General features: G+C 58.8%; 1 protein-coding gene across 1 annotated transcript; it reads left to right on the top strand.

Annotated features, from left to right (window-relative positions):
* Positions 1-7,516: 7,516 nt before the first annotated feature.
* LOC126101487 (uncharacterized) lies at positions 7,517-8,944 on the top strand. Its single transcript, XM_049912136.1, has 2 exons — positions 7,517-8,210; positions 8,532-8,944. Exons 1-2 carry the CDS (start codon positions 7,517-7,519, stop codon positions 8,942-8,944), a joined length of 1,107 nt encoding a protein of 368 aa, XP_049768093.1.
* Positions 8,945-13,913: the final 4,969 nt, after the last annotated feature.

Raw genomic sequence — 13,913 nt, 5'->3', positions numbered from 1 at the left:
CTTCTTCGCAGACGACGCAGACTTTGCCTTCTTCGTAGTGCCGGTGGCGGCGGGTGCCGCAGCAGTCTCGTTCGTAGCCGCCTGATCTGCCATTTCGACGACGCGCGTTAACACACAGCGAGCAGCGAGAGCGAGAGGAGACACGCAGCGAGCGGAGCGCACAGCAGAGGAATAGCCGCCTCGACGCACAGGCCCAGCCAGTGTCGCGGGCGGGCGCGGACGGCCGAGAGAGCGGCCGCCACTCTGCGCGCCGCCGCGCCGCGCCTCCCGCGCTTGCTACCGCCCAACGTCCGACAGCCTGTGCGGAGCAGCCCCACACCTGCGCCACAACCACCCGCGCCTTTCAAACCACCGAGGATGGGGCTACACACAGCCACACCACAGTCGCCAACCAGTCGCCACGGCAGCGCCGCAAACCACGGCCAAACTGCAGCCACCGCGCGCTACAGCCTGGGTCGGCCCGCCGAGAATCGCCGCCCACGCCCAAATGCCGCCCCCACAGCCCCAGCCGACGACCCGCCACAATGGCCAAACCTTCGGCAAAAGCCCCACACCGTCGCCGCGGCAGCCCGGCCAGCGCGGCCGGCGCCACAGCCACACAAGCGGAGGCGTGCGGCGATGACGGCCGTGCAAACGCACCTCCGCCGCCCCATCGCCCTCCCACCGTTTCCCGATCGGCCCGCAGCCGTCGGGCCACGTCCTCCTCCTCTCGCCCGCCAACATTCACAGCCCTTTCGTTCGTTTCCCAACAATTTCAATTGTGCCCGCCGCAAAAACGGGCGCCGCCTGCGAAGCAACATGCTCCGCCGGAGCGCCCCTCGCCGCTTACGAGCCAACCCCTCGCCCGAGGCAAACCGAAATCCGCAACTACAGACCAACCCAATCTGCCGTCAGCACACACGACAGCCAACATCACGCGTGACGAGTTAGACATTAGGTTCACACGTCTCGGTTAGGTTCGGTGGACGTGGGTTAGGTTAAGGGCACTTGGGTTAGGTTAAGCATTCAAAACACACGTCAGGCGCCAGAGGTTAGGTTACGTTACGTTAAGGTTAGGTTAGGGGCACTTGGGTTAGGTTAAGGGTCGGTGTTAGGTTAAGTGTCAAACTTAGGTTAAGCATTCAAACACACGTCGGGCGTCAGAGGTTAGGTTAGGTTAGGTTAGGTTAGGTTAGGTTAGGTTAGGTTAGGTTAAGGCCACTTGGGTTAGGTTAAGCCTCAAACTTAGGTTAAGCATTCAAACACGTCAGCCGTCAGGTGGCCGCAGCAGCCGCACCTACCTACCTACCTACCCACCCACCTCACGGCCGGACAGCTTAGCTTACTTGGCGCTGAGGCTGACCTCACCGCACCTCACCTCACGCTAACGCTACGCTACAGGTTCGGTTCGGTTCGGTTCGGTTCGCTCAGCTTAGGCTTAGAGCTTAAGCGCCGAGGTCGGATTACGTTGGTTCACACCTTCGGGCGCCACACTTTGGGTGTAAAGGTCGCCGAAGCCACAGACAACGCCGACAAACGGGCAGCACGACCACGACCAGATACCGAGACACACGGACCACCCACCGGCCAAAGGGCACCAAACAACAAACCAGAGCACCACGTGTCGACCAGAGCAACCCGCCGCTCACGCGACGTGGCTGGCACCGAAGGGCCGCCGCAACTGCGCTTTCCGCGCCGGGCCGGATGCACGTGCGGCAACACCACCACCGCACACAGCCGCTGTTCAACATCAACCAACAACACGCCGCGGTCGCAGCCTCAACGCCAGCACACGTTTGCACCACCATTCACACGCACCGCACAAACAGCTGTCGCCGACAACACAAACACACCGCAACGACGCCGCCGCCTCTACTTGTGCCGGCCGGCCACCCACCCCACCGACGGCGCACCTGTCGGCAGTCGGCAGTCGACACGGGAAACGCACACCGCCACTTCGCTCGCGCGCACGCCACCAACCAGTCGTCGTCTCAAACATAGGGCAGGCAACAAATCGCCTCGCACGAACCGTCCACAAAACTATCAAAGCACAGCCTCTGGCTAACGGCCACGACGCAGCGGCACCGCTGCTCCTTTCCCCGCCCCACTCGATTCACAAAGTCACGCGACACCGCCAACGACGGCCTCGCTTCCCGCAACCGACACCTTTCCGCCACTACGCACAGCCGCACCCGACGCCCGTGGCAACGACACAACTACTGCACTATCCACCGCCGCCTCCCCCTTCCCGTACACACAGCCAGCCAGCCAGCCAAAACCACACCAACGACCCAAACACGCACGTGCAACGGCACACCCCAACCAGTCAACGTCGACAACCACACGCACGGCTCGAAACCGGCGTCCTTCCGCGTTGCCATCAAGCTACACACAAGACACAAGGAACCAACAACAGCAAAAGCCTGCCCGCCCGCCCCACTCTCACGCCGCAAAAAGCACACCGAAACCGCCAAACGCACATTCCCATCGCACTGACACCGACCGGCTCGCTACCACCACACCTCTGCGGCAGCCGTTTCGCAAACATGACACGGCGCGACATGACATCACGACCAACTCTCCTTTCCGACGCCTTCGGCCGGAGCACAACGCCGCCAATTCGCCACACAGTCACACAGTCGACAAGCGCCCGCCCTCCCTGCACGACGCCGCGCAGCAAAGGCGCCCGCAAACAAACACATACCTCTCCTCTCTCTCGGCCGCCCGACGCGCCAACCGCCACACCGCCAGCCACTCGCAATTGTGCACTGCCGCCAGCCACACGTCCAACACGCCGCGCCGCCTCCGGCCACCCGCCAGGGGGCGCTCACGTCCGCGACAACAGCGCGGCCCGCCGGGCCAAACCGAACCGAGCCGCCCGCCGCTGCTCTGCACATCTTCCTGCGCGCATCAACAAAACGAGGCACGCGAGCACACCCCGTCACAACGCCACATCACGCAAATGCCGTGCCGACCTCTTGTGTCTACCGCCTAAATTGCACTCACCAGCCGCCCCTTCTTCTTCTTCCTACCTATCCATCTGTGCGTCTGTGTCGGTCCGCGCGTGACGCCTCTCAACATCCGCCGTCGCCGTCGCCGTCGCCGTCCCCGTTTCCGCCCCAATGCCATCGTCGCGCCGCCGCCTCCTCCTCCTCCACCGCCCCTGTCCGGCCCGCACCACACCATACACCGCTGCTTGTCCCGGCCGTTGCCACCAAAGGCGCCTACCGCAAACGCGCCACGCCGCAGCCCCCGTGCGTGCATCTCCGTGCCGACGCTGCCTCTCTGCCCTCCCGCACGCACTCGACCGACCGACATGCACTGCGTCGACGGCCTCGACAACACAGTCTCTGGCTCCGCACTGCGTGTTCCGGTACGCACGCTCAAACACGTATGTACTCATTACCAGCGATGGCGAGGCACGACACAATCTCTGACCAGAGAGTTTCTTATCGTCGCTAGTCTGCGCCACACGACACTAGTAGCACGTAGCGGGTCGGCAGGAACAGTTGTCATCTATATGTGGCGGGTCGGGAGAGGTAGTAGTCAGTCGACAGTATTAGCGAGTGGACGATTCTACTGAGCGGGCGGCGGCGTGCTCTTCTCGCGACTCTGGTCTCCGTTCGGGACGATGCATATTGTTATTAAAGGTAAGGTAATGAAGCTGCATTGCGCAAATCTAATAATGTATGTCAATTGTAACTATTTTCTTCACAACTAAATGCCCCAATAATACTTTGTTTCCAAACTAACTTTTTTAAAGTACAACCATTCATTTCCATTTAAAGAATATTTCCTACGCATTTCCTCCAACAATCAAAATTAAATGTGTGAGCCGGCATTCATTGCACGAAGCTGTGTACAGGTATCTACAGTTGAGAGCACATGTAGATGCACTTTGTTTTCTCTTTTGTCTTTTTGTTTTTTTTTTATTGACGTAACGATCTTTTGCTCTTTTTATTCTAATTTGTACGTAGGCTGTTTGTTTAGATTTTTATACTGGTAATGCCACGTAGCGCTCTGCGTGAAAATCAATGCCTGTGCTGTGTGCAGTCTGTGGCTAGTTTGCATTGTTGTCATGAACTGCTATAGCTGGATGTGAACAGCGCGTAGCGTTGCGCAGTTAGGGGTGAGCCGCCAGCACTGGTGCATGTGAGGCGAGAGATGGCGGACTTTTCAAATTACATATATTATGACTGGTGATGATGATATTAAGGGTAAATACATTGTTTGTTGTTCTCTATTAAACATCTTTACTTTGCTAACTATCCCTATCAGTAGTTAGTGCCCTCCGTAGTTTGAATCTCTTATTTAGCTGGCAGCAGTGGTGCTCGCTGTATTGCAGTAGTTCGAGTAATGAAGATTTTTGTGAGGTAAGTGATTTCCGAAAGGTGTACTTTAATGTTACTCAGGGCCATTCTTTTGCAGGGATCTTTGATAGTCAGATTGCGTTGCGCTCAAAATATTGTGTGTCAGTTTAAGCACAGTTTTGTATACATTGTTGTTCAAAGGGGGACGTCTCAGAATACCAGCGCTGCCCTTACAACGTTTATCGGGTTTTCAACTACGTCTGTTGAGATGTTCATCGTTCATTATTTCCATTCATCAATATTATCGCGCGTTTCTCATCAATCTTCGTTCGTTCATTTTCTAGGGACGTTAACAACATTCTGGCACATTTTTATCATCATTCACTCACTCACTCACTCACTTACTTACGACTATTTGTGCGGGGAGGTTACACTTGGGTCCGTTTCCATTTACATTCAATGTTGATAGACCTTTTTTTTTGTTGTTGTTTTGTTGCTGGCAGGTTACAAAAGGCCTCATTTTATGTTGGTTGCAGCAGCGTTTTTCTCCTTCTTTCTTCTAGTGTTTTCCCCGCCCCCGCCCCTCCCGCATCCGTCGGGTCTCACCACGTTCACTGACAGCCGCGTCTGCGGCTACACCACAACGGCCCCCTCCCGGCAACCCATTCGTTTTCTCTTCTTTTGCACAAAAACAACGCCGCACGCGCCAGCCGAGCGCAGCGCAAGCCACCCACACCGCGCCCCTCCCCGTCTTTATAGCCTCCGCGTCTCGTTTTCTTCGTTTGCCCCCTCCCATCTCCCGAATGCCATGCCATGCCAGCAGCGTTACGCGTGCCCCTCCCCTGTCCACACACTACCGCGAAACGAACAGCCTTCCGGGCCACATGCAGGGCACGCCCACCGCCATTCCCGGACGCAATTCTCAAAACAACACACACACACACAAAATGAACGCACTATCCCACTTCGCTTCTCTCTCTTCTCTCTCTCTCTCTCGTCCCTTCCCTTTAACGAAAGACAAACAGACCCCGGTTAACACACTTTCTCGACACCTTCATGTAGGGAGGGAGGGAGGGAGGGAGGGAGGGAGGGAGGGAGGGTGCGTGCGTGCGGTGTCTCGACCGTGACGGCAACCATCGACGATCCATTTCCCCCACTGGTAAAACATGTTCACTAACACCTACAGACATCATTCCGTACACACACAATGGCTTTGCACACGAACATAGACGGCACGGGCACTGTCGTACATTCTTCCTCAGAACCATCTCAACGAACGTTACATACACATCCGGGAAAGCAAAGCAACGCAACGCACAATTCAGCCGTCAAAGGTAACGTTCACCACGGCAGACACTTGCCGCCGCGCCGTTACACGCATTTCAGTGCGGCTACAATACACCTCCGACACGGGAACGTTCCGTTGCTCTACACTGCGTTTCTCCGTTTTGTTTGGTTTTTTTTTATCCGTTTTTTTTCTTCTCTCTCTCTCTCTCTCTCTCTCTCTTTTTTTTTTTTTTCCCCTCTGTCCTTTCCTCCACCATTCTCTCCTCACGTTCTGCCCAGACATTCGACCGATCAGAGGTTCACCTTTCGGTAACCGTTCTCAGCGCGACCGTATGACGGGTGTTCAAGACGTCCGTTGCGTGATGCCGGTGTACCGCGCCGATCGACAGTTTCCCAGAGGCGACGGATCGGACCACATCACCGACACACACAAACACGTGTGCGCACATTCGCCAAAGCGACCGTCGTCTTCTAGCGTCGCGCTTACTCTACTGTACTGCACTGGACTGGACACGCGTGCATGCATCTTCAATGACGACGTCGGTGTGCGTGCGTCGTACGCACAAGCAGACACAGTCAGTCAGACACGACTACCGAAATCAGAGTCGGAGGAAAGGTACATCATCGTGCGTGTCGCCCGTACAATGCAATACACATTGGTGTCTCAATGCGCGTTCATTTAAACGTCACTCACACGCCTCCACGCTGCAGCATTTACAGACACATTTCACCCTCGCCATATATGGCGGCGTGCAAACCGACCCGCAAACGGCCGTCGTTACACACTGACATTCCCAACAATCGCGTTTCGCTTCCATCCGTCACGTAACTAACCGGCACCTCCATCCAAAGGGCACATCACCGATCGCACTTCCCCCCCTCGCAGACAGGTAACACCAACGAGTTGTGCGCACGTGCCTCCATTCCACGTCACACCGTGGCCGTACCCCGCAACACGCGACGCGCCCCCATCAATCAAATTCATCGCATCGGCCACCCCACCCCGTCGCGTCGCAACCAAAGCGGTAGCTATTGCCGCCGTCCACCCACTCACACACAAAACAACAACAACAACAACAACAACAATTCCGCCCTTCCCGCAAAGGCCATTTGGTGGCCCTGAAAAGGGCCGTTTTTGCCGCTCTCGCAACGGAGGAGCCTTCTCTCCTTCCATTCCAGAGCCACCTCCTTACTTGGAGCTCGTGTACTTGGTCACCGCCTTCGTGCCCTCGCTCACGGCGTGCTTGGCCAGCTCGCCAGGCAGCAACAGCCGCACAGCGGTCTGGATCTCGCGGGACGTGATGGTCGAGCGCTTGTTGTAGTGCGCCAGGCGGGACGCCTCGGCCGCGATGCGCTCGAAAATGTCGTTCACGAAGCTGTTCATGATGCTCATCGCCTTCGACGAGATGCCCGTGTCAGGGTGCACCTGCTTCAGCACCTTGTAGATGTAGATGGCATAGCTCTCCTTCCTCTTGCGCTTCTTCTTCTTGTCGCCCTTCGAAATGTTCTTCTGCGCCTTGCCAGCCTTCTTGGCGGCCTTCCCGCTAGTCTTGGGCGGCATCTCAAACAAGAACGTGAACGTACGGCAGCAACACCAGTAGCAAGCGCTCCGCTCTAGTCAGCGTCTCCCCACACAGTGGCACCCAGCGCGCCCCGCCGCCGCACCTTTACCAGCTCGCCCCGTTGCGGCCGCCGACCAATGGGCCGCGAGCGCAACCGGCCGCCGCACCCGAGAGCATAAAGGACCCCCACCCCTGGCGGCGGCGCCACTCCGCCCGCGCCCCACTGCCCCGCCCGTCCCATTCGAGTTCGTGATGGCGAGCAAGGAGGACGTATGTGACGCGCGCGCGGCCGCGGCAGCTGCCGCCGCCGCGCCGGAGCTGTCTGATCGCCGTCCGGCGGCGCCCGCGCCGTCGGCGGCCCCATTGGACGCTCCCCCTATGACGACCCGGCAACCCCAGGCGGACCACGAGAATATGACGACCCCGCGAGACCCGGACGATGAGATGGACTACTCTACGGACCCTCCCCGTGAAGACTGCGCTACCGGCGCCCCGCAGCGGGTGCTTCAGCGCAAGCGATCGGCTGTCACGTCAGCCAGTGATGACCAACACACTTCTGGTACGAGTGACGCTGGCTTCAAGAAGCCGCCGCCTAAGAAGAGGGCGGCTCCACGACGGCGCACCCCTGTTGCCCCTGTACCTACTGCTAATCCGTACGACGCCCTAGCGGATGGCGCCGACTCTGAAGATGCCGACGAGCCTCCACCGGCGACCGCCGACGATGCTACACGTCGTTCCGGCCCTAAGCTGCCACCGATTGTCATCGACTACCCTGACGATTACATGACGCTTCGGGACTGGCTTCAGGCCAACCTGAAGAATGCTTTTACCGCCAAACACTGCGGCGAAGACCGTCTGAAGCTGACTGTCGCCACCACTGAAGATTACGTTGCTGTTATGGACATGGTTGGTGCACGTGGTATACCGAACTACACCTTCCCCACCGTGCGTCCCAAAGTTCTCAAGGTTGCCATGAGAGGCATACCGCTGAAGATGAAGGCAGACGCCTTTAAGGATGGCCTTATCACTATGGGTTTCGCGCCTACTGCTACCACGCGAATGAAGATGCCTGGTACTCAGCGACCCATCCCTTTGATGGAGATCGTGTTGCCTGACACACCTGATAACAGGCAAATTTACCAAGTCACCCGGTTTTATGACCTTTCGGTGACTGTCGAGAAGCTACGCGCACGGAAGGGCCTCGTTCAATGCTACAATTGCCAGGAGCCAGGCCACACTTCCCGCCTGTGTCGCATGCGGCCCCGTTGTGTCAAGTGTGGCGAGGGTCACCTCAGTCAGCAGTGTACCCGGACCCGGGACGAACCGGCCACCTGTGCCCTGTGCAAGCGGGCTCATCCTGCCAGCTACCGCGGTTGCGCTGTTCACAAGGCAGCCAGCCGCCGCCAGCGTGGACTACCTCCCTTGCGGGAGACGTCCCGCTCCGATAGTCGACAGCTGCGGCGCCGAGCTGCGCCACCGCCTGCTACTCCTTCGCGCCAACCCGCCCAGCGGCGCCTGCTTGCTGCTCGGGCAGACCTTGGCTACGCCGACGTCCTTCAGGGCCGGACGACGCCTCCTCCTGCCCCTGCTGTCCAGCCTCCGCGACGCCCTGACGACGGGCCTGCTCCTCCTGCTGCAGCTGATGATTTCATCGCGGTCCTCAAAGAAGTTCAGGCCACCCTTGTGGCTGTCTCCGCCGCACTGGCCCAGCTGCCGGCCGCCATCACTGCTGCAGTCCATGCAGCCCTCCGAAGTTTCCCCACCGCCACGGCGTCCACATCCACTGGCCATGGCTCGCAACCTTAGGCGCCACCAGAACTTCACGGCTGTCACGTGGAACGCGAATGGCCTCTTCCCAGCGCTTCTTGAATTCCGGCAGTTTCTCCAGGACTACAGCGTTGATGTGTGTCTCCTCACCGAGACGCACCTCAAGCCTGGCCTTCGAGCGAACGCCCCGAATTACGTCTGCTATCGCGACGACAGGCTGACGGCTGGCGGTGGCACGGCCATCTACGTCAAGCGGACACTCCGGCACTACCGAGTCCCTCTGCCACGTCTGGACTCCTGTGAAGCCACGGCCGTTGCAGTGGAGACGTCCCTTGGCACGGTCATCTTTCTCTCCGTGTACCGGCCGCCACGTGGCCACCTCACCATCCACGATGCTGACGCTCTCCTCCGTGCTGGGGACAAGATCTTCCTCGCTGGGGACCTTAATGCCAAGCACCAGCTCTGGAATTCTCGGACGCTGAACGTCAGTGGGAGGCGGCTCTATCATGCTGCTGAGAGGGCACGAGCTTCTGTCTATGGACCTGACGAGCCAACGCACTACCCTCCGAATGGTACTGCTCCCGATGTCTTGGACATTTGTCTCGTCAAGGGTGTCGACTGGTTTGTCACCCCCGACGTTCTCCACGTCTTGAGCTCCGACCACTTGCCGGTGCTCTTTCGGCTGTATGTCACTCCGCTTCCTCCAGCAGCCAAGCTCGACACCCGGAAGACCGACTGGCCACGCTTCCAGCAGCTTGTTCTGGAACGCCTCCCTGCCGAGCCACCTCCCCTGGACACCGATGTCAATGCTGCTCTCCACAACCTGACTGCAGCTCTCACCACGGCTGTCGCTGACTCCACTCCACCTCCACGGGTTTCCTCTGTGGCGGCTCCAGCTCTTCCTGCAGCCATACAGGCCCTTATCCGAGAACGACACCGTCTCAACAGAGAGTGGCGTGAAACACGGCAGCCTCTGCTGAAGCGGCGCATCAATCATCTCCGCCGCACCATCAAGGCTGCCCTTGCTGCTCATCGTATACGCCGGTGGGAGGAGAAGCTGGCCTCCATTGATCCTGGGGCCGACACGTGGGAGATGGTCCGTTCCCTCACACGCCATCGCCCACACATGCCGCCGCTCACAACACCGGATGGACCTGCCTACACGCCTGCCGCTCAAGCCGAGGCCTTGGCGACGGCTTTCGAGGCCAACTTCCGGCCCCTTGCGGTGCCGGTCGACCACGAGAACGTCCGCACGGTCGAGACCCGACTTCCTGTCTTCCTCCACGGCGACCCCGGTGACGCCACCATTGTCCCGACGTCGGAACGGGAGGTCACTGACCATCTTCGACGACTTCCCCAGAAGAAGGCCCCTGGGCACGACAACGTTGACGGGAGAGTCCTCCGCATGATGCCCAGGCTTGGCATCTTGTACGTGGTCGCTCTCTTCAACGCCATCCTTGTCCAGCTGCGGTACCCAGAAGCTTGGAAGACGGCTGTCGTTGTGGCGGTCCCGAAGCCGGGCAAAAACAGGACGGTGCCGGCGCATTATCGCCCCATCAGTCTCCTCCCGACGTTGAGCAAAGTTTTCGAGAGGATCCTCCTCTCTAGGTTCGGCCGGCTGCTTCACCAGGACAATATCATTCCTCGGGAGCAGTTTGGATTCCGCCAGCACCACTCCACCACTCAACAGCTGCTCCGCGTCGTCGAGGAGGCGACACTGGCTTTCAACAATCGGGAGTTTTGCGGCCTTGTCCTGCTGGATGTGTCAAAGGCCTTTGACACCGTCTGGCACCACGGCCTGCTCTTCAAGTTGTTCCACCTCGGCATCCCTTCGTGCTTCGTCCGCCTTCTTGCCAGCTACCTTGCGGGACGTACTTTTGTCGTCCGGGTTGGCAGCACGACTTCCTCTGTTCGCCCCGTCCTTGCTGGCGTGCCGCAAGGGAGTGTTCTGGGCCCGATCTTGTATTCCGTTTACACCTCCGACCTGCCGGTTTCCCCGAGGGTTGGTCGTGCCATCTATGCTGATGACACGGCCCTCTTCTCGCGCCATCGCGACATCGCCGCCGTCCTCCGACGTCTGCAAGCTGCGCTGCAGGACCTCGAGCGTTGGGCCGCCGATTGGAGGATCAGCTTCAACGCCACCAAATCTCAGGGGCTGATCCTCACTCGCCGTCTCCCACCTGACGTGCCACCCCTGGTGCTTTGTAACCAGGCCATCACCTGGACCACGACTGCTACCTACCTCGGGGTCATTCTCGATCGCAAGTTGACATGGAAGGCTCAAGTCTCCGCTGTCCACCGGAAGACGTCTCAGAGGGCTGGGGCGTTGTACCCCATGCTCAATGAAACCTCCTCGCTTCCTGTCGCCAACGGACTGCGTCTTTATCGCACGTGCATCCGTCCGGTCATGGACTATGCGTGTGAAGTCTGGGGCAATGCTGCCCCCTCTCACATTAAGAGGCTCCAGCAACTACAAAACAAGATTTTGCGCCGAATCTACCATGTGCCGCGTGATTTTCCTCATCGCCTCCTCCATCAGGCGGCTGAGGAACCCCTCGTCCGGGAGAGATTTCAAGATGCAGCGCGCCGGTTCTACACCACCACCCGCGCTTCAGACAATCCCCTCGTCCGGAACTTAGGGCGACATAATGACAATTACGACCACTATAGGCGGCCCGTTGCCCTGATCGAATAATCAGGTCAGCCCCGCAGATTCCCCACCACCAATTCCTCTCTGCGACTTCCAGTTATCACACGCGATGTCTTCCACCAACCTCAACCTGCAGCCTTGGTAGGAAATGCCTCTCGGTAAACCCTACATTCACGATAGACCGGGATGTTCCACACCCCGTCCAGAATCTAGTGAGGCCGCGGCGGCGCCACTCCGCTGCTCGACTCGCTGCGGCTCGCACCGTCGTTCGTCTCGTCTCGTTTTCACACCACAGCCCATCGCCATGTCCGGACGCGGAAAGGGAGGCAAAGTCAAGGGCAAGTCAAAGTCCCGCTCCAGCAGGGCCGGGCTCCAGTTCCCGGTCGGCAGAATCCACCGCCTCCTGCGCAAGGGAAACTACGCCGAGCGCGTCGGCGCCGGGGCGCCCGTCTACCTCGCCGCCGTCATGGAGTACCTCGCGGCTGAGGTGCTCGAGCTGGCCGGAAACGCGGCCCGCGACAACAAGAAGACGCGCATCATCCCGCGCCACCTGCAGCTCGCCATCCGCAACGACGAGGAGCTCAACAAGCTCCTGTCGGGCGTCACCATCGCACAGGGTGGTGTCCTGCCCAACATCCAGGCCGTCCTGCTGCCAAAGAAGACCGAGAAGAAGGCCTAAACAGAGAGGCCAGGCAATCGGCACGCGGACCCGCCGCCCAGCAGCGCTGCGTGCTCCCCTGCACGCAACGCGCTTTGCCGGCTCGGCTCGGCTCACAACAATCGGCCCTTTTCAGGGCCACCACACAAACCTACGTCCAAAGCAAAATTTCAGTCGTCCTCGCCGCGCTTTACTTTACTTTAACTTCACTTCCACAGCCGCCGCCGCCGGCAACAAGACCATACCAACTGCTACGGATTGCAGGGGGAGATATTCTGCGAGGTACCTCGGTGTCACGCCTGACATCGAAGTGTCACATAGGGGAACTTGGCACAAACGCTCGCGCCAGGATGCAGATCCTGTACCCCTGTTCCCTCGACCCCGCAACAGGGGTAGCGATACTGGAATATGCGCGCCCTGTATGGGGCTATGCAGCCAGATCGACGATGCATCGCCTACAGAAGGGTCCAGAGCAGAGCGCTCTACGACGGGCCTTACACGTCCCCGCGGCAGACCTGCCTAGAACCACTCACAACACGATTCCGCGCCCTGGCAGAAGCGTTCTACGCGACCGCGCGGAATTCACAAAATGACTATTACGTCTTGACCCTTGGGCAATATGAACACCACAGGGACAGATGTGCAAGACCCGAGTCGCTACTCCAGCAGTAGCACAAACAGAACACATAATCACTCTCAACAAACAGCAACGTCCGAGAAAGCACACTACCAAAGATAAGAACAACACACAGAAAAGAGGAGCTAATGTCCACAGGCGACAATAACCTCCACCAACTCCCCCTCTAACGGTAGAGGACTAAAGGAAAGAGAGAAGAACAAGAAGAGCCGCCGCCGCCATCTTGTCGTCCACAGCCCGTGTGGCCCAACACACACACACACACACACACATTTCTCTCGTTTGCCTCAAGCACCTCCACGCACGCACAGTCGCCTCTTCCAAACGACAACGACAGCAATAATCACCACTGTTAAAGGAGCGTGTCGACACACCGCCCTCCACTCCCGCGCGCCCCATACAAACGAAACAGCTGATCCGGCCGCCTTGCCTCGGCAACTCCAACGCCGCCGCAAACACACAGCCAAAACCACGCAGATATTCACCGCCTCTCGCACAACAACAACACACAGCCCGGCGTCTCCATCGATCGATAAACAAAACAAACACACAGCGCCCTCTCTCGCACACACACACACACACACACACACAGCCACAAGACCCGCTTCCTTTCCTTTCTCCCAGTCACGTCAGTCAAACGCAAACGAAATGAAGAATGAAAGAAAGAAGGCAGGCAGGCAACACAGCGCACACACGCAGCAACAACACAGACTCTTTCGCACTTTTCAATTTCCGAACAGTGTGGTGGCCCTGAAAAGGGCCGTTTTCGTCTCTCCCACGGCCGCGGGAAGGCCAACGCGGCACAGCACACCGGCTGCGACGCGCCTAACCGCCGAAACCGTACAGGGTGCGCCCCTGCCTCTTCAGGGCGTACACCACGTCCATGGCCGTCACAGTCTTGCGCTTGGCGTGCTCAGTGTACGTCACCGCGTCGCGGATCACGTTCTCCAGGAACACCTTCAGCACTCCGCGGGTCTCCTCGTAGATCAGACCAGAGATGCGCTTCACGCCGCCCCTGCGAGCCAGGCGGCGGATCGCGGGCTTCGTGATGCCCTGGATGTTG

This window comes from Schistocerca cancellata, chromosome 9, assembly GCF_023864275.1.
Source record: "Schistocerca cancellata isolate TAMUIC-IGC-003103 chromosome 9, iqSchCanc2.1, whole genome shotgun sequence".
Lineage (NCBI taxonomy): Eukaryota > Metazoa > Arthropoda > Insecta > Orthoptera > Acrididae > Schistocerca > Schistocerca cancellata.
Note: the sequence above shows the minus strand (reverse complement) of the source record. Positions and strands in the feature narration are given on the sequence as shown.